Source organism: Papilio xuthus, unplaced genomic scaffold (assembly GCF_000836235.2).
Source record: "Papilio xuthus unplaced genomic scaffold, Pxut_1.1 DF827597.1, whole genome shotgun sequence".
NCBI classification, from domain to species: Eukaryota; Metazoa; Arthropoda; class Insecta; order Lepidoptera; family Papilionidae; genus Papilio; species Papilio xuthus.
Genome location: NW_013531052.1, coordinates 1,569,239 through 1,586,080, shown reverse-complemented (window position 1 = coordinate 1,586,080; position 16,842 = coordinate 1,569,239). Strand labels below are relative to the sequence as shown.

At 32.5% G+C, this 16,842-nt stretch overlaps 4 protein-coding genes across 5 annotated transcripts; 2 read left to right on the top strand and 2 right to left on the bottom strand.

Annotated features, from left to right (window-relative positions):
- Window positions 1-260: 260 nt before the first annotated feature.
- Window positions 261-3,084, bottom strand: Rnmt (RNA guanine-7 methyltransferase). Its single transcript, XM_013312785.1, has 2 exons — window positions 1,574-3,084; window positions 261-1,497 (listed from the first exon to the last, which is right to left on the bottom strand). Exons 1-2 carry the CDS (start codon window positions 2,643-2,645, stop codon window positions 1,388-1,390), a joined length of 1,182 nt encoding a protein of 393 aa, XP_013168239.1. The 5' UTR covers window positions 2,646-3,084; the 3' UTR covers window positions 261-1,387.
- A 187-nt stretch (window positions 3,085-3,271) lies between these two features.
- Top1 (DNA topoisomerase 1) lies at window positions 3,272-9,378 on the top strand. Its single transcript, XM_013312773.1, has 10 exons — window positions 3,272-3,403; window positions 3,713-3,876; window positions 3,965-4,348; window positions 4,446-4,536; window positions 4,671-4,835; window positions 5,087-5,183; window positions 5,485-5,644; window positions 6,448-7,745; window positions 8,000-8,276; window positions 8,408-9,378. The coding sequence occupies exons 1-10, from the start codon at window positions 3,362-3,364 to the stop codon at window positions 8,508-8,510; spliced, it is 2,781 nt and encodes a 926-aa protein (XP_013168227.1). The 5' UTR covers window positions 3,272-3,361; the 3' UTR covers window positions 8,511-9,378.
- A 91-nt stretch (window positions 9,379-9,469) lies between these two features.
- On the bottom strand, window positions 9,470-12,241 carry LOC106118210 (ATPase WRNIP1). Of its 2 annotated transcripts, XM_013312783.1 has the most exons (8): window positions 11,870-12,239; window positions 11,580-11,795; window positions 11,140-11,312; window positions 10,788-11,036; window positions 10,543-10,720; window positions 10,174-10,357; window positions 9,734-9,979; window positions 9,470-9,644 (listed from the first exon to the last, which is right to left on the bottom strand). In XM_013312783.1, exons 1-8 carry the CDS (start codon window positions 12,095-12,097, stop codon window positions 9,547-9,549), a joined length of 1,572 nt encoding a protein of 523 aa, XP_013168237.1. In that variant the 5' UTR covers window positions 12,098-12,239; the 3' UTR covers window positions 9,470-9,546. The 2 variants fall into 2 exon arrangements, with proteins under 2 accessions (XP_013168237.1, XP_013168238.1); XM_013312784.1 differs by lacking the exon at window positions 9,470-9,644 and having other exon boundaries at window positions 9,893-9,979; window positions 10,113-10,357; window positions 11,870-12,241.
- Window positions 12,242-12,732: 491 nt separating this feature from the next.
- rt (Protein O-mannosyltransferase rt) lies at window positions 12,733-16,403 on the top strand. Its single transcript, XM_013313027.1, has 9 exons — window positions 12,733-13,081; window positions 13,156-13,343; window positions 13,520-13,821; window positions 13,902-14,064; window positions 14,153-14,467; window positions 14,554-14,836; window positions 14,928-15,195; window positions 15,324-15,541; window positions 15,653-16,403. The coding sequence occupies exons 1-9, from the start codon at window positions 12,968-12,970 to the stop codon at window positions 16,142-16,144; spliced, it is 2,343 nt and encodes a 780-aa protein (XP_013168481.1). The 5' UTR covers window positions 12,733-12,967; the 3' UTR covers window positions 16,145-16,403.
- The last annotated feature ends 439 nt before the right edge of the window (window positions 16,404-16,842 follow it).

The following is a 16,842-nucleotide window of genomic DNA, read 5'->3' as shown; positions in this document are numbered from 1 at the left end:
TTCATATGAAAAGCACGAATATCTAAATTTTGGACTGAAATTAGATAATAACATTGTCCCAAATCAGGCCTAAATATTGTGAACAATATACAAAAAGCAGACAATACACACTTTACAGTTACTCTACCTACCTCTGCTTGCCAAATTATTTAATTTTCTTCGATCTTACCATATTTTTACTAGCAGGGTAAATTAAAAAAAGATTAATAAATATAATTAACATTGTTTTTATTGTAAACTAGTGAGGTGACATTGTTTGAATTGTATTTAATACATCATTTAAATATTTACGTCCTCCTAAAACGCATATTTTAATTTAAGTACCAATCTAGAATTAAAATACTAAAAGATATAATCTGTATATTATTAATTTATTCATGAATTTTTAAAATATTATTTCATATTAAATCGAAAATTGGCTATTGGAAAACTTAAATTCACAATTTAAATTGTAAAACCATGGTCCCAATTAGTGAACTTCTAGTAAAATGTCTACAGGTACCTTATTGTTATTAATGTTATGATACTACTCCATTCAGAATTGTTTCACACATCATATTAGTGCTTAAGGACCGTCAGAATATATCGTATTTGTCAACTTACAAATATGTACAAAGAATTTATATTTGAAAGAGAATAAAAAGTTTATTTTTATAGTCATTTCTTAACTAATAATACACATATTGACTTAAGCTTCAAGTGAAATAAAATCTTCACTTAGTCTCAAGTAAGTCACAATATTCTCGAGATTTATATTGATATCTTACTAATATTATAAATGCAAATGTTTGGATGTTTGAAGGTATCTCGAAAACAGGTGCATAGATCTTGCTGAAATGTGGCATATGCATAGAACATAGTCTGGAAGAAGATTAAGTAGGATGTGGAGCTTTTAGAGGTTGTAGGAATAATAATGTGAGGACTTGTTATAACAATAGATATCTGATATCACATCACTAGATATTTTACATTGTATTGTAAATGTTACCATATTTATAGATATTGCTAAAATTTTTATGCATGACAAGATGAATAAGTAATAAAAGCAACTAGATTAACTGGAATCAGTTAAATCTCAGGATATCTTATGACAATAAGCTAGGAATTAGCTAAATGTAATCTCTTAAAGATTCATTCAGACATTTATCTAGGTGATACATACAATAGGGGGGACATCCACATCCATTCTAAGTTTGGAATCAAAATTAAATGGTAACTAATAAAAATTACTTTTCATATATTATACCACTTAAAATGCACTTTAGGAATAATTTAAAATGATAATAACTAAATATTTAATCAATTAAAGAGTATGTAAATACAATAAAACTTAAACATAAATGTTTTAAGTGCATAGTAAACTTAATACAATTTTGTTAACTATTGACTACTTTTTTTCTCCAGATTCAGTTTTTGAGGAGGAACTAATATATGTTGTCTTTCCATTGGCATCCCGAGAAGTTTTACATTTCTTAAATGCAAATGCCATGTAAATTGCTGAAACAAACAATGTCCATTAAATAAAATGAAAAGATGAACAAATTTAAGGTGAAATGAGTGTTTGTAGACTCACTTGCAACTTCCCACTCACAGGAACTCATAGTACCAAGGCAAGTATCTTCAGTCTTCAAATTATTGCTTTCCCAAAATACTTTAGCATGTTCATATTCAGCCTCATCTCCCATTAATTCTTTCCCATGTGGTGGAGGATAACTTTCAAAACACATAATTCTTTGTATCAATTGTTTATAATTTACCGAATAATCATTATAAAAATCAGAAAACCCTGCTTGATATACTAATTCAAGTCCATATTCTGCAGCAAGTTTTACAAATAACTTGAAATTAACTAGAAACTCTGGACAATCCACTACTCCTTCTAAATGAAAGTCATATTTAGCACCAAAGAGGGGATAACCATTTTTAGGGTCAAACAACAATTTGATTTTGTATATTCTATTTTCAAACATATTATTGAGTGACTTTTGTGCTCTGGAAACAATTTCATATGCATTAGGTATTGTACCAAAGAAATATCCACCAGGTCTTAGGCATTCTGATATATTTGTAAGCATTCTTCTTGCTTGACCCAAACTTTCAAAACTATAATGCAGCCCAAACTGACAACTAACCAAATCAAAGTTTATAGAAGGATCCCTATACTTATGTCTTAAGGCAGCTTTAGTGCAGTCAACAGCAATAAATTCAGCAGAGAACAAATGGCTTTGTCGACGCTTCAAATCTTCATAGCGTGTTTGGCACTGCTGTACAGACACTTCGGCTATGTCCGCAAAAACAACATGGTCTACTCGAGCTTTCTGCCATTTACTTAAATCACCTCCTTTACCACAGCAAATATCAAGGACTTTCAAAGCTTTACCATAGTCCTTTTCCTTCACTTTATCTATGTACTCCTGTATTAATACACTTTTTACCCAATTATTAAAGTTTCTCAAATAGAAAATAGGAGAATTAAATCGTTCTCTTAACCCCTTGTCTTCTATGTGGTTGTAATGAGCAGCAACTATACTTGCGTGTTCCCCTTTGCTCCGACTATTTTCGATACTATCGGCGTCGGTTGTCCCTCCCTTACCATCGTTATTGTCGGTAAGGGTATTTAGGTCGGAATTATCTAACGTACTCATATTAAACACCTTATTGTAGGCTGGTATTTTGTAAATGTTAACTGAATGTAACCTTTTTGAAACTTAAATATGTAAGTCTTTAGTATGTTGCCTCTCTACTTAAATCTTTTTAAGTAATTTACCGACTAGCTTTTCGGTATAATATATATATTTTTTCGAAACAATTTAATTATATACCTTAATATAACACACGTATTCAATCAAATCAACTGAATTCAATACATAACAGACTCAATGACAAACAACTGATGAACTGAACTGGCATATGACATCTGTCATCGTATGCAATCCTAAGTTCGAGTGGCGCCGTTGCTAGATTAGCAGACACACCATTTGATGAGGAAAGACATTCAGACTCTTTACTTGTAAATTAAAAATCTTAAGACAAAAATAAATATATAAAGTAACTTTGTGGCTTATCCAATTTTAGATCTAAAATATACTTATATGTCATAAAGTGAAATTTACAAAGAACAGGTTTAGAATGATAATACATTCAAAACTCAAAATCGATTGAAGCTATTTTACATTAGAGCAACATTACCATTGATCTGAAATTTGTACAAATGGGAACATTGAACCGACTCACCTGAAGTTGTCTATAACCCCGGATAGCGCATGCGCATTCGTCTCATTACAGCACTTAGAATTTGCGTTCGCTCGACCGGCCCGCGACCTCATGTAATCTCGCACAAGGGAAATTATACGTAGGCAAAATGAGTGTTGAAAATCCAGCCAGTGATAATGATTGTGAAGCAGTAAGTATCCATATTAACCAAATTTTGTTTGTACTTTCATTTGATACATCATCTAATTTTAAACAATCACTGAATTTTCTTGTTTACTGATGTTCAGTAGTGATTCGAAGCGAAAATTTTCTAAGTCCCAATATGGCGTCAACGACAATTCTCTAGTCCTTTAGAAGCGTCGGTTGGGTGGCAATTTTTTTATTGTAACATTTTGTATGAGTGTGTTTTATCCTTTATAAAAACATTAACTAACTAAAATTAAAAGTTTAAAAAAATATTTTTATAGGTTAGTTGTTATAGCATTTAATCTTTTCACAGGGAAAGGTAAACGGCAATAAAAATGAACACGTGAACGGGGTTCACAACGGATACAGCAGTTCTGACAGGCATAAAAGTAGTCACAAGTCGTCCAGCAAAGACAAGCACCGCGACAAAGACCGCGACCACAAAAGCTCATCCAAACACAGCAGCAGTTCAAGCAGGTGAATATTCTAGAACTTTCTCATTCTACTTTCAACTACATTTATAATTACAATATGACTTTAACGTTTACTAACCTTATTTTTATAGAGATAAAGATAAAGACAAACATTCAAGTAGTAAAAATCATAGCAGCTCTCACAAATCATCTAGTAAAGATAAAGATCGCGGTGACCAAAGAGAACGCAGTGAAAAAAGCAAAGATCGTTCGGATAAAGACAAAGATCGTAGCAGCAAAGATAAACACCGAAGTGACAAAGAGAAACACAGAGAAAAGAGTGATCATGACAAACATAAGCATAGCAGCAGTGATGGAGAAAAAAAATCGTCATCTAAGGACAAGGAGAGAGATAGGGAACACAAAAGTTCTTCCTCTTCAAAAGATAAGGACAAATCTAAAGAACGAGACAGGGACCACCATCGAAGTGATAAGCATCGTAGTGATAAACACTCAAGTTCTAAAGACAAACATAGGTGCCTATTTTTTTTAGGACTTTTTATTGTAGTATTTTATTTTGACTATACTTTCTGTGTATCACATATAGATGGCTCATATTTTGATTATTTATAGGTCCAAAGATAAAGAGAGGAGTTCTGATCATCAGGAGAAAATAAAATCGGAATTAGACTATAAAGAATCTTTTAAAGATGAACCAATGCAGGTAAATAAAGATTTACTACCTATTTTTATTATCATTCAAGCACAGCACACAAATTAGATTTAATAAGTTTATCCATTACTATTTATGCTTAAATGTATTTATTACTTTTTATAGTTTAAAATTTGTATTTATAGATAGATGAACCTGAATTAAAAAGAGAGATAAAGGAAGAAAGTGAAGATGGGTTTAATGCAGGCAACACAACTGTTTCATCTTGTGACTATTCAATGTCACAGTTTAAAGATGAACCTCTTTCTGAGCTGCCACATGAAGAGGAAAGTGAGGAGGATACCCCACTGGTATTGTTTTTTCTATCTAAATAAAAACATATTTTTATACTCAGCAATTGTCACATAACCAAGTCTTTTATATCTTTTGTTTCTTTTAATTTTATTTTAGTAGTTGCTTTTTTATATGTTATCCGATAATGCACCATTCACTTTATGCCAAAGTAAAACAACATAAAATAATATTTAACAGCCACTGCCATTTTTAGTTTTAGAGTGACAAGAAACTTTGTTAATTAATATTTATTTGCTTTTTGTAATAGTTGGAACGGATGGGTGCAAAAAAGCGTTTGGCTAGTGAAAGTGAAGAGGATACTCCATTGCTGCAACGAAAAAAATCAAAGAAAAAAGTGAAAAAGGGTTTGTATTGGTATATTGTTGAGTACTATAAGTTGCCAACAAAGCATAATAATTTTAAGACACTTGAAAAAAGATTTTTCAAATCCTTATCCTTGTAGGAAAATCTCCATATTAGACATAAATATATTTTTACATACATATATTACAATACATTTATTAAATTACGAAAATATATTTTTTTCAATTAACTAGTAATTTCTTTACTTATTGCTCTGACACATATGAAGAGCTGAAATACCTCAGGGGTATCAATATCTCAGTAGCTGTATTAATTTACTAATTTAGTAATAACACTTTCTAGAACCAACTTATGATGATGATGACGAAGAAGAGATTCCCAAAAAAAAGAAAAAGAAACCAGAAAAGTCAAAATCAACTAAGGTAAAAACAGAACCAAATGATGGTCCTAGTCCCACCAAGCGAAAAAAAAATCAAGAAGAAGAACAGGAAGTTTGGAAATGGTAAATATTTATTTAGAATATTAAAAATCTTGGTTTCCACATGTTCTTTGCAAATAAGTTTTTTCATATGAAAATGAATGGCCTTTCACCAGCCAAACAAACCTTTTAGCCACATCTTGTATTATCACGGTATTTGTCATACAAATATAACTATACCAAATTAGCTTGCACGAAATATTATTAAAGAAGAAAAATACCACTCCTTGTTCTAAATGAAGGCCATCCAGATGTGTATATTGTTAATATTGAATGTACTATATTATTTCTGCAATAGTAATGTAAATGCTGCCATGTATGGATTTTGACTTGCATGCTTACAATATTTATCCCTTCAACAATTCAATATAGTAAGTATAAACATAAAAAAGTTATATTTTGGTCAACCTATATATAATGTGTTTAGGGGCAAAAGTGACAACTGCAATAGGTTATCTTGCCACGTAATTTGTGGGTCTGCTCGGATTAAATTTAATTTGAAAACTTATCGTCAACAAAAAATATATTTACGATATTTTTAAAATATGATTGCAGCAATTTTCGTTATGTTAAATAAGGATGTCAGTAGATGGCGCTTATTTTCAAATTTATCTTGACACGTGTTTTAGGTTATGTTCGTAACAAGATGTTTGTCACTTTGGGTATAAGGTTATTAAGAATAAGATCTTTTACGTGTCCTAAGTTGCAAAGCCGTGTAACATTGATAAATGTCAATTTTATTCAAACTTTCAAGTATATGTATTTTATAGAGTAAAATGTTTTATTTAATTTTGGATTTATATAATAATGTAATGTTCTTTCGATAGGTGGGAAGAAGAAAAAAAGGATGATGGAACAAAGTGGAATTTCCTGGAACACAAAGGTCCTGTATTTGCACCCGACTACGAACCATTGCCTGAAAATGTTAAGTTCCGTTATGATGGCAAAGTCGTGAAGTTATCCCAGGATGCTGAAGAGGTTGCTGGATTTTATGCACGAATGTTAGACCACGATTATACAACAAAGTCAACATTCAATACAAACTTTTTTGCCGATTGGCGTAAAATGATGACACATGAAGAAGCTAAGTTAATCAAGGATCTCAATAAATGTGATTTTAAAGAAATGCATGCATATTTTCTAAGCGTGTCTGAGAAGAATCGAAACCGTACAAAAGAAGAGAAAGCTGCAATTAAGGCAAAAAATGAAGAAATACAAAAAGAATACGGCTTTTGTACAATAGATGGACATAAAGAAAAAATAGGCAACTTTAGAATTGAACCTCCGGGCTTATTCAGAGGTCGTGGAGAACACCCCAAGATGGGCATGTTGAAGAGACGTGTTATGCCTGAAGATGTCTTAATAAATTGCTCAAAAGACAGTAAAATCCCTAAACCTCCACCAGGACACAGATGGAAAGAAGTTAGACATGATAATACAGTTACTTGGTTAGCATCTTGGACAGAAAATGTTCAAGGCCAAACAAAGTATGTCATGTTAAATCCAAGTTCAAAGTTAAAAGGGGAAAAAGATTGGCAGAAATATGAAACAGCTAGAAAGCTACACAAATGTATAGACAAGATAAGAGAAACATATAAAAATGACTGGAAGGCAAAAGAGATGCGAGTGAGGCAGCGGGCAGTGGCCCTGTACTTCATTGATAGACTTGCCTTGAGAGCTGGTAATGAAAAAGATGATGATCAAGCTGATACAGTAGGTTGTTGTTCTTTGCGAGTGGAACACATTCAGTTACATAAAGAAAAGGATGGCAAAGAGTATGTGGTTGTATTTGATTTTCTCGGTAAAGATTCTATTAGATATTATAATGAAGTACCAGTTGAGAAGAGAGTGTTTAAGAATCTCGAACTCTTTATGGAAAACAAAAGAGATAGTGATGATTTGTTTGACCGACTAAATACCCAAACATTAAATGAGCATTTGAAAGATCTGATGCCAGGATTGACCGCAAAAGTTTTCCGTACTTATAATGCTTCTATAACATTGCAAAGGCAGTTGGATGAGCTCACTGATCCAAATGCCTCAATACCTGAAAAGATCTTAGCGTACAATCGGGCGAATCGAGCAGTTGCAGTTCTATGTAACCATCAACGTGCTGTGCCAAAAGGTATTTATATCACTAAATCCAAGATAATCTCTTTTAGATTTTATTGTGTACTAACTAGATTCAGTTTATATAAGCTATCACAGTGTTATAGTGACACCACTTCAGTGCTTATAAAAAACAAAGGATATTTTAGTACTTTATAGTTTGAAATTAGGATATTATTAATAACAAATTGTTAGTATAAAATAAGATAATATTAGCATTTTATTACGAAATATTATATGTCATTAGTTTCATTACTTTGTTTTATAAAGGTCATTCAAAGTCAATGGAGGCTCTAAAAGAAAAAATACAAGCAAAACGTGATCAGATAGATGAAGCAGAAGAGGATTTAAGAGAAGCTACAAAGGCGGCAAAACGTGGCTCTGTTAAAGAAAAAATTGCTGCTGATAAAAAGAAAACTGCCCTTGAACGTCTGAAAGAGCAACTTAAAAAGCTTGAGCTGCAAGAAACTGACCGTGATGAAAATAAAACTATTGCTCTGGGCACCTCAAAATTGAACTATCTCGATCCACGTATTTCAGTAGCTTGGTAAGCTTTTAGATTAAATATTTTTGCAACTTAGATTAACAACATGGAAATCAAATAATGTTCATGTAATGTTCTACTAGTTAATGACAACTGTGATAGAATTTAAAATTTATCAGGTTTTTATTTTGCAGGTGCAAAAAACATGGTGTTCCCATTGAAAAAATTTACAACAAAACACAGCGTGATAAGTTCCGTTGGGCGATTGACATGGCCACTTCGGAATATGTGTTTTAAGTTAGTATTTAGCATTAGCTATACTCATTTATATTTTGTTAAATCTGAAAACGTTCCACTTTATACTGTATTTTTATGTGTTTACATAACTCTTATTTATTTTATGAACTATGACCAGATGTAATGTTGCAAGTATGTTGTGTGCTATTAGTTTATATAGGCCAATTTTCGGATAGTAATTGATCAGCATTATTGTAATTTATTATGTTCCTTCATCGGTAAGGATACAAATTGGAAGTCTGATTCTAATAAAAATTATTGTATTAGTTTTCACATTTGCTTGTAGTTTAATTAAGTTAGTTTTACTGTATAGGATAAGCCTAGCAAAAGTGCAATCTTTTGTTATCAATCTTCCACCAGTTCAGTGTCTTTGCACTTTATTCATTGATGTACATTTCTTCAACATTGTAATAGTTGTTTAAATTTATGACATTTTTCACTTCTTTTTATTATAATACCTAAATGATAAATACTTTGAAAAGTATTTAGTCATTTTGTACATAAACATAAAAGGCTGTTACATTTATCATCTTTTCAACACCTTTTAGCAATTTATGGATAAGCAAATTTACAGTGTACATGTAAGATATTGATCAACTTGTAATGTCGTAAGATGTAGCACTGTACGGTGACCTGTGAGTAATTGTGCACAATGTGCAAGTAGTAAATGTTGTAAAGTAAAAATAATGTTATTTTATTTTTTATATTCATAAAAACGGAAGTTTTGGTAAACGCCATCTGTTTTAACAAAGGTACAATATTATAGGTAATTTAGAAATGTTAACGTGTGAAGTATTGTAAATAGTAAATTTATACCATGTCTTAAAATTGTGAAATGAGATTATCCCAAATAAAATATTGACACTAGGATTATTTCATTTTCATGTATTACCATTAAAAATCACATATTTTAATTGGTAAGACATTATAAAGTGCATTTTCTTTAATCTTATAATAGCACAGTTTCAGACATATAACAATACTTGTTAATCTTATTTCCTTGCAGCTTGGAAGGGAAATGATTTTCATTTTTCATTCAAGATTCCTGAAAAAAGTTCACGCTTTCCATGGCTTCAGGCATATAATTCAAGCCAGATTCGTTTTTATGCAAAAGATTGTAGCCTTTGCCATAGCCTGGAAGTAGAAAATACATATAATTAAAAAAATTGCATATGTCAATTATCATCAAGGATTTTATCCAATATTAATAAAAAAATATAAACCTAGAGATTTCATCAGTTTTGTAGGTGCATTCCGTAAGTGTAAGGGAACAGCTGGTAAGCTACCCTTTGTATCACTCAAAAATGCCTGACATCTCTTCATCGCTTCATACACTTCTCGACTTTTAGGCGCTCTGGCAAGACTAACAGCACATTGTACTAAAAGAACATCACATTCCGGCATTCCAATATGTTGACATCCTTGAAGACAAGCCACAGCTTCAACAACTGCATTCTGGTCTCTAAGGCCTGTAAAAATTTAAAAAGTATATAGGAGGAATGTGGTAACTATAAAATATGCCAATTGCAAACTGTTAAACACAAAATTAAAACAAACCATTTTTGAAGCCAAGCAAATAATACAATTACATTGTACACTTACACTACTAACTTAAACCATTTAAGAATCTTGGTTGTAAATATGTGATTTACTAAACATTTACCAATATCTTCACAAGCAATACGAATTAATCGTCGCGCTATATAGAGAGGATCCTCGCCGCTATGAAGTGCTCGAGTAGTCCAATATAATGCTGCATTATCATCACTTGCCCTAATAGACTTGTGTATTGCAGATATTATATTATAATGTTCTTCCCCTTGGCGATCATACAGGACATGTGATCTCTAAAATAACAAATGTTCTCACAAAAAAGTAATTTTTTTTTAATTTTCACAAATACTACTGATATTTTTCAATTTTAATATTAATTTTATTTTATAACAGATTTAAAGTTTTCGTTATTTATGTATTTTACAGCACTCTTTACTATTCTTATATCTATTATACAACATTTTACATCACCATCTACCTTTATCCCATTTTGCAGATCACCTAAAGTGATAACTTGTGACACATTCTTACTATTTTTCATCTGTGCTCTAGCAGCGGTGATAGCAAGTTCAAGGGCTCCAAGGGCAATTCTTGCATCACCATCACAAACCTCTGCCAACCATTGTAGTGATTTATTTTCAATTACAGGTATATCTCTAAAAATTATCATATTTTCTTTATTTTGTTGACACATAATACCCATCATATATTTTAATTACATACTTTGATTCATTTAAATCTTCTTTCATATCTTCTGCATCAACAAGTACAGCCAACTTATTTCTTACTACAGACCTAATTAATATTTGTAAAATATTATCAATAGTTAGTTTTGATAAAACAACAACCCTGCAGCGACTTAAAAGAGCATTATTTAAACTGAATGATGGATTTTCTGTTGTTGCACCAATTAAAATTAATGTCCCATTCTCAACATGTGCTAAAAAACTATCTTGTTGTAATTTGTTGAACCTAAAACATACAGAAAATAAATTTTGTCCTAATTAAACTACCTTAACTAAGTTACAGTGTTCAAAAGTATTATCTATGTTTATTATAATACAGATAATTATACCTATGTATCTCATCCACAAAAAGCACTGTCTGTCTTTTGTACTGTGCTTCATTTTTAGCAATTTTGACCACTTCTTTTACATCATTTACACCTGCCATAGTTGCAGATAGTTTAACAAATCTTAAAGTGCTACTTTCCTTACAAATATGTGCTACGACATTAGCTATTGATGTCTGAAAAGATTTAATTATAAATTAGACATTCAAATGTGCTTTGGTGTCTATAAGAAAGAGAAGAAAACACCATTGTCTAAATAAACAATGGCATAGAGATGAAGTATATAAGCAAATCAAGCACCGTTGAAATCCATTTAATACTAGATTATTAAGTTGTTCAATGCTGCATAAGCTTCCATTTTTTGGACTGTGAAACCAAATATATTTCTTGACTTATTTTAATTTTAAAAATTATAAGCATTACTTAAAATTATAATGTGTTACCTTTCCACAACCTGGTGGACCCCATAAAATCATATTGGGAATTTTTTTCTGTTCTAATACAGAGCGCAACATTGACCCTGGTCCAAAAGCCTCTATTTGTCCAACAATATCATCCAACTGTTGGGGTCTCAATTGTTCGGCTAGTGGGATTCCTTCTTGTGATTTCGTTTTGCAAGAATTTTTAGAAGTTGATCCATGTGGTTCATTTGTAACGTCCTGTTAACATTTTTAATTTTTTTACTTCCAAAATCATTGATTTTTCATACAAGTTAATATTGTAATAAACCTACTTTGCTGTTTAAAGTTGTTTCTATTTTTAATCGTTTCGGTGTAAGCGGATTTTCTTTTAAATGTGAATTATCCCTTTTACATGTTTTTTCCATTTGCGAATTTAATAAAAACAAACATTTGTTAACGTGGTTCTCAATAGCTTCATTTCGGAATTCTCGATTACATACAGGACAAGATATCATGCAAGGCTCTTTATCACTTTTAGGATTATTATTGTGATTAGACATTTTTTAAATAATTAAATTGTACACAAGACTTTTATAGTAACTGTTTTTATACTTTAAATAACTTATTTATCTATAATAAAATCCGAACCATACTTCGATTATTAAATAAACTCATATAAGTTTATATTAATTATCTTTTGGTTGTAAAAGGTGGTTAACAGTTCTGATTAAAATAAATTATGAATTTTGTTATGACACGCTTGACATGACAAGTGGCGTTGACACAAAAAATTATTTCAACGAGTAAATGATAATATGTTATCTAGCTGTCCGCGCGGAATTAAAAAAAAACTTAAGTGTAAACTTAGTAAGCTTATGTGTTATTCCATACTATTTTCTGCATCCTTGCCGAATTTCCTTCAACCAAACAAAAATCCATCTATCTAAACATTCTTATCTTACTAATATTTTTAATACGAATGTTTGGATGACTGGATGTTGGTTTGTAGGTATTTCCAGAACGGCTAAACGGATCTCGATGAAATTTGGCATACATATAGAACAAAGTCTGGAAGAACACATAGGCTACTATTTATTTTTTTATTTAATGAAGCGCGGACGGCGTCACTTTATTTTTTTATTTAATAAAGCGCGGACGGGGTCACGGGCGACAGCTAGTTTATAATGTTAGTAAGATTTTCTAACAGTCATGGTCATCAGTTAGCGCCACTATCACCGCCATTCGCTGCTGAATGTCCGTATGTAGTACGCATACTCTTTGCTTCTTGTCAAACGCCAAAATTTGAAAGTTGTAAAATGCAAATGTACAGTTATGTTACAAATCTCTTATTTTAATTTTGTTGACACTATTTAAGCTTTTTGTTTCATTTTAAGTTATAGTATATTACGCAGGGAAATCGAAGCTGCGGAATGGATATAGACAAAAGTGTACGAAAACGTAAAGATAAAAAAAAATCTATTGAGGTCAACGAACTAGGAGAAAAGTTTTTAAAAGAATCACCTGAACTAGCAAGTAGAGAAGTTGTGCGTTATTTTGCAAAACAATTAATTTTTTTCGTGAGTAGAAACAATAATAAACAGTTTTTTGTACAATTCAGGTCGATGGAACAATTACGGAAAACGATATTGAATCCTCTTCATTATTTACTGCAGCCAGTTCCAAAAGCTCTCAAAAAAGCCCAAAAGGCTTTTACTTAAAGTTTGAAATAGATGTTGTGTTTTTATTGTTATTGGGACTTGCACTATGGACTCGTACATACAATTTAGAGGAGCCCCGTTACATTGTGTATGTTTCAATTTTATTATATTAATCTTTGATCGAATTCTTTTGTCTTCCCGTAATGTATAAAGGACTTTGAAAAATCATAACTTTAAATGTTGTCATGGTTATTAAATTTTTAAATATTTCCAAAGATTATTGTTGAAATAATGATCTAAGTAATATGTTTTTGTAAATTTCAGATTTGATGAATTACATTATGGCAGATATGTATCACTATATACTAAGGGAATATTCTTTTTTGATGCACACCCACCACTTGGTAAACAATTGTTATATTTGGCGGGTCGGCTTGGAGGCTACAATGGAAATTTCACCTTTGATAGAATAGGGTCACCCTATACGGAGTCTGTGCCTATCAGGGCATTACGAATGGTTCCAGCTATTAGTGGTAGTCTGCTCGTTGGCATTACTTATCAATTGATGTTAGAAATTTCAACATATCAATGGACAGCCATTCTTGCGGCACTTTTAGTTCTATTTGGTCTGTATAATTTTTCAATATTATAGACAATTATTAGAGATTTACATTAGCTTATAATTTTTTTTGTCTCTAATTTTCAGAGAATTGTTTTCTGACACAGTCTAGGTTTATGTTGTTGGAGAGCATACTACTGTTGTTTGGTTTGTGTGGAATTTATTGTGTAATCAAAAGCACTACTAAGACTGGCACCTCATCTGTACTGTGGCTTTGTGTTGGAGCTATTTCTCTAGGATGTTGTTTTTCGTGAGTATTCATTCATAGAAATTGTCACCTGCTTCAAATAATATTATTTAATGTTTCAAATATTACATGTTTTGACACTTTTTTTCAGAATCAAATATTCAGGAATTTATACATATTATTTAGCACTTTTTTTAGTTGGAAGACAAATGTGGCAAAGAATTAGTAGTACTGAGTCTACATTCCGCATTGCCTTGTCAATTATTTGGCGATCATTTGTATTAGTAACAATACCACTCATTGTATACATAGGTGTATTTTATGCACATTTGGCAATGCTACCAAAGGCTGGGCCACATGATAGTGTGATGACAAGTGCATTTCAAGCCTCTCTCCAAGGAGGACTTGCTAGCATAACAAGGGGACAGCCTCTTCATGTTTCACATGGATCACAAATAACTTTAAGGTACAGAACTCATTTGTTTTTATTTTATAATTAATGAATTAATGATGTGCCTACATTTATACTACAACATATTATTACTTAACCAGACATTCTCATGGCCGAACATGTTGGTTACACTCCCATGCTCATGTCTATCCGGTGCGCTACACCGACGGCCGAGGCTCTTCACATCAACAGCAAGTCACCTGCTACAGTTTCAAAGATGTCAATAACTGGTGGATAGTAAAGCGACCTGACCAGGCCTCGCTGGCAGTCACTAACCCTCCCGACGCCATTCGGCACGGTGATGTTGTGCAACTACTGCATGGGATCACCAGTCGTGCGTTGAACTCACATGACGTCGCCGCACCTGTATCGCCACAATCACAGGCAATGACACTATGATTTTATAGGATTATTACAGCACTGGCAAGATACAGTATGATTTACTTTTAAAATGTATACCTTTATTTTTGCACAGGAGGTGTCTTGCTACATTGACTACAATGTGTCAATGTCAGCCCAGAACCTGTGGCGAGTAGAGATTGTGAACCGAGACAACGAGGATGCGACGTGGGACAGCATCAGGTCCCTCGTGCGACTTATACACGTGGACTCAGGCTCGGCGCTACGGTTCAGCGGGAGACAACTACCCTCATGGGGCTTCCACCAGCACGAAGTCGTCGCAGATAAAGTTGTGACGCATCAGGACACTATATGGAATGTTGAAGAACATCGATACACAAAAGGTAAGATCTGATGATTGATGGCCTTTCTATGTCAATATGTAGTATACAGGCGTGGTATGCTAAGTATGCAAATATGCCATGCTATTTGGTTTCTAACAAATAATAAGCATCTACCCTACATTTTGCAGCGGAAGACAGACGCGAGCGGGAACGGGAGCTAGTATCGGCGGAAATGATTCCAACGGCCGTCACGCAGCTGTCGTTTTGGGCTAAGTTCATGGAGCTGCAGTACAAGATGATAGCACACGCGCCTGACGCGCCCAGCGGTCACATGTTCGCCAGCGAGCCCACGGAATGGCCCGTTCTCTCCAGATCCATTGCTTACTGGTTGTCGCCGCATTCTAATGTAAGATTTTCTACTATTGATAACATTCTTATAGGCTTTACAGTGGAATGGAAAGAAAAAATATAAAATATCGGAGCATGATTTTCCTTCATTGTATCTTGTTGTTAACAGGCGCAGATTCATCTGATCGGGAACATCGTGACGTGGTACGCGGGAACATTGTCGGTTTTACTATACAGCGCTTTTCTGGCACTATATGCTATAAGACAGCGACGTTTGTGCGAAGATTTGCCATTACAATCTTCTCATCAATTTTACAACGCCGGGTGCATTCTTTTCTTCGGGTACTGGCTGCATTACCTTCCATATTTCTTTGTGGACCGTACGCTATTTTTACACCACTATTTACCTGCTTATATGTTTAAGATATTACTGCTAGCATATGTAATAGATCATGTATATTTTGTGTTACAATTAAGAGAAAAAACACGTGCATTAAACAATGTGTTCATTATAGGCATAACAGTTTGGCTAGCATATGTTTTGCTCACTTTTATCAAATTTAGTGTTCTCAGTTATGGCAACACAGATTTAAATGAAAACGATCTTATGAATCTCAGATGGAAAGATACTTGGGACTTTATACTGCACAAGAGAGGTTGACTTATATTCTTAGTTTTTAGTAATTTATAAGCATCGTTATTTATAAACTAACGTTTTTTAATACTCAAATTATGGCATATATTAAATTTAGTCATTGTGTCTGAGTATTTGTAAAAGTTGATTTTAGAACAAAATGTTCTTACTTTCATTAAACAAACTACTTATTTTATAAATTTTAATAAAAATATGCAGCTCCATTTAGCTGTAAGCTTTATTTGTACAATGAGAGCTTTAATATATACATTTATTCCGTCCATAATATTAATGTTTATGTACAAAACTTTTATAACAGAAATAATATATGCTACCATTACAAATATACTTTTTGAAATCCAATCCCTCTGTCGCCGATCGGTACAAAAGCTGTATGTCATGAATCATACAGCTATTTTAAAATAATTATGGATCCTACCCGTAACTATCATAATGCTCATTAAAGATATCAAAAGCATCGATGAATTTGGTGTAATAAGTGCGTGTGAGATAATCAATTAGGAGAAATACATAGAAGGAATAAAAAGCAGAAAAGCCTGTACTCAGACAACGTAACATTCAATTCACCACAAATATCGCTACAATAAGGAAATATTTTCTTACTGGTAACCCTAAAGTTATAGGCGCCCGCCCGCCCTCACGAACTGATAATGTCAAAAAAACTGCCATAACTCCTGGTATACATCAAAGAGTATACACATTAC

Bases quoted from the DNA above. Each gene is read 5' to 3' on its own strand.
- Rnmt (XM_013312785.1), bottom strand. From the start codon at position 2,645: ATGAGTACGTTAGATAATTCCGACCTAAATACCCTTACCGACAATAAC. The intron at 1,498-1,573 runs GTGAGTCTACAA...TGTTTGTTTCAG, and splicing joins CTGTGAGTGGGAAGTTGCAA to CAATTTACATGGCATTTGCA.
- LOC106118210 (XM_013312783.1), bottom strand. From the start codon at position 12,097: ATGTCTAATCACAATAATAATCCTAAAAGTGATAAAGAGCCTTGCATG. The intron at 10,721-10,787 runs GTATGTAATTAA...GATAATTTTTAG, and splicing joins GAAGATTTAAATGAATCAAA to AGATATACCTGTAATTGAAA. The intron at 9,645-9,733 runs GTTTATATTTTT...TTCTACTTCCAG, and splicing joins AAAACTGATGAAATCTCTAG to GCTATGGCAAAGGCTACAAT.
- Top1 (XM_013312773.1), top strand. From the start codon at position 3,362: ATGAGTGTTGAAAATCCAGCCAGTGATAATGATTGTGAAGCA. The intron at 3,404-3,712 runs GTAAGTATCCAT...ATCTTTTCACAG, and splicing joins GTGATAATGATTGTGAAGCA to GGAAAGGTAAACGGCAATAA. The intron at 3,877-3,964 runs GTGAATATTCTA...TTATTTTTATAG, and splicing joins CACAGCAGCAGTTCAAGCAG to AGATAAAGATAAAGACAAAC.
- rt (XM_013313027.1), top strand. From the start codon at position 12,968: ATGGATATAGACAAAAGTGTACGAAAACGTAAAGATAAAAAAAAATCT. The intron at 13,822-13,901 runs GTCTGTATAATT...TCTAATTTTCAG, and splicing joins GGCACTTTTAGTTCTATTTG to AGAATTGTTTTCTGACACAG. The intron at 15,196-15,323 runs GTAAGATCTGAT...TACATTTTGCAG, and splicing joins AGAACATCGATACACAAAAG to CGGAAGACAGACGCGAGCGG.